The 2000-nt window shown below is 46.3% G+C and overlaps 1 protein-coding gene across 1 annotated transcript in view; it reads right to left on the bottom strand.

Annotated features, from left to right (window-relative positions):
• The window catches only part of LOC105456463 (structural maintenance of chromosomes protein 6-like), a 6259-nt gene that overhangs the window by 1471 nt on the left and 2788 nt on the right, over positions 1-2000 (bottom strand). The window contains exon 2 of the mRNA XM_011700524.1: positions 1688-1963. Coding sequence (XP_011698826.1) covers positions 1688-1963 — 276 coding nt within the window. The remainder of the gene's footprint in view (positions 1-1687; positions 1964-2000) is intronic.

Genomic DNA, 2000 nt, shown 5'->3' with positions numbered 1-2000 from the left:
CACGCACGCACGCACGCACGCACACAAAACCTTACCTTATAAAGATTTGTCGATTTCTGTAGCTTCTCGAAAAAGATAGATGAATTCCCATTTCGATGTGATTTCCACTTTACAATCACTGTCAATTAATTAAGCAGTCGACTGATTTTATTTTATGGTTATCAAAAATCACACGAAGAAAGAAACATACGGCGATTTATTAACACACGACCCGTTCACTCGACGATAGCAAACAGTCGACTGATTTTAATATCAAATTTATCATTTAATTATTATCATCCGTGTCGATTAATTATTCGTCGATTGAAAATCACTCCTCACTCGAGGAAAGAAACACCCGCACTATTTACTAACACACGACGATTTACTGACACACGAGGAGTTCACTCGGCAATAGCAAACAGTCGACTGACTTCAACTAATCACACGTTCGCGTTTCAATTGCAGCGCTGCACTATAACCATAAAATAAAATCAGTCGACTGCTTAATTAATTGACAGTGATTGTAAAGTACGAAACAGATATTAATGAGTAGATACAGTAGTAAGTTTTTCGTGATTTCTTCAAATAAATAATTTGTATGTGAATCTAGTATAAAATGTTGAAGTGATACAGTTTGTAAAAAGAAGAATTAACTAATTAATTATTTAATCTGTGTCAGTCAGTGGATAACTTGTGACGTTTGCATTAAAACTATCGAAAATTTATTAAAATAAACACTCATTATGTGGAAATTACATCGAAATGGTAATTCATCTATCCTTTTCGAGATGCTACAGAAGTCGACAAATCTTTAAAAGATAAGATTTGGCGTGCGTGCGTGCGTGCGTGTAAGTGAAAAAGAGAGGTAGAATGTAAACGTATGTTTATGCGCGCATGTAGTCAGCTGAACGCGACGGTCCCGCGTACCGCCTGCCGGCGGATAGTAAGTTGCGCCGCCCCTGTCCATCTTCCGTACGCGCCCCGTAATTCGCTAACTATTTCTCGTAATAATTTAAAAACTAAGCTTTGAACAAAATTTTTGTAAAGAAAAAAAGTAGCTAGTAAGGACCGGTTCTAATCCATGGGGCTATGAGGGGAGGTGAGGGGCAGGGGGGTCCGCGGGGAGGGGGTCCGCGGGGGCCGCGGGGAGGGGAAACCGCTCAGAACGTTCACGGTCTGATGCGCAGTCCGCGGGAGGGGAAGCCGCGGAAAGCCGCTCGCTCAGCTGGCCTGACCGCGGGGGCGGGGAACCGCGTTGTAAGTCCGGGATCCGCGGGGACGGGGAACCGCGTCGTTGGTGCGGGATGCGCGGGGAAGAGGGAACCGCGTCGTAGATGCGGGTATCGCGGGGAGAGGGGAACCACGCTCGCGCCGCCGCGTTCGCCGCCGCCGCTCGCGCTCGCCGCGTTCGCCGCCGCCGCCGTTGCGCACGGGCCCCACCGTCCCACCCCGCGGTCCCACCCGCACGTTCGCGAAGAGGAAGAGGAGGAGAATAATTAAAGAAAATATTATTAGGTTTGAAATTAAAAAAAAATTTATTTGCAATTTATGTACTAAATGTAATTATAAAAAATAATGAATATATATGATATTATTATATATTCGGCGCAAATCTGCCTATCCGTTGCCATCTGCAACAGACAAAGAAGACATATTTAAAATGTGTAAAAAGAAAAAGAAAGAAGGATAGCTAGTAAAAAAATACCCACGTTAATGGTAGAAGCAAACGGTCCTCCCGGTGGCTATGTCTAGGATGACACGCCCCCTCGTGAGAACTGTCTGGCGCCTGCGGGCTTCGCGGAGGCATCCTCGCCCTCGTCTGCGGACTATCCTGCAAGCTCTCCTGCGAGCTCACAGGAGGGCTCGTCCTCGCGTCCCATGACGCCTCCATCTGCGGGTTCACCCGCGGAGGCGTCCTCGCGCCGCTGTCATCGTCATCGTCGTCGTCATCATCGTCATCGTCGCTACTCAGAAGGTAGCTCTGAAAGAAAAAAATATCGTCTTTATCCTAAAAATAA

The sequence above is a fragment of the Wasmannia auropunctata genome, unplaced genomic scaffold, assembly GCF_000956235.1.
Source record: "Wasmannia auropunctata unplaced genomic scaffold, wasmannia.A_1.0 LD335670.1, whole genome shotgun sequence".
NCBI classification, from domain to species: Eukaryota; Metazoa; Arthropoda; class Insecta; order Hymenoptera; family Formicidae; genus Wasmannia; species Wasmannia auropunctata.
The sequence above is the reverse complement of the archived record's forward strand: the minus strand, read 5'-3'. Positions and strand labels throughout refer to the sequence as shown.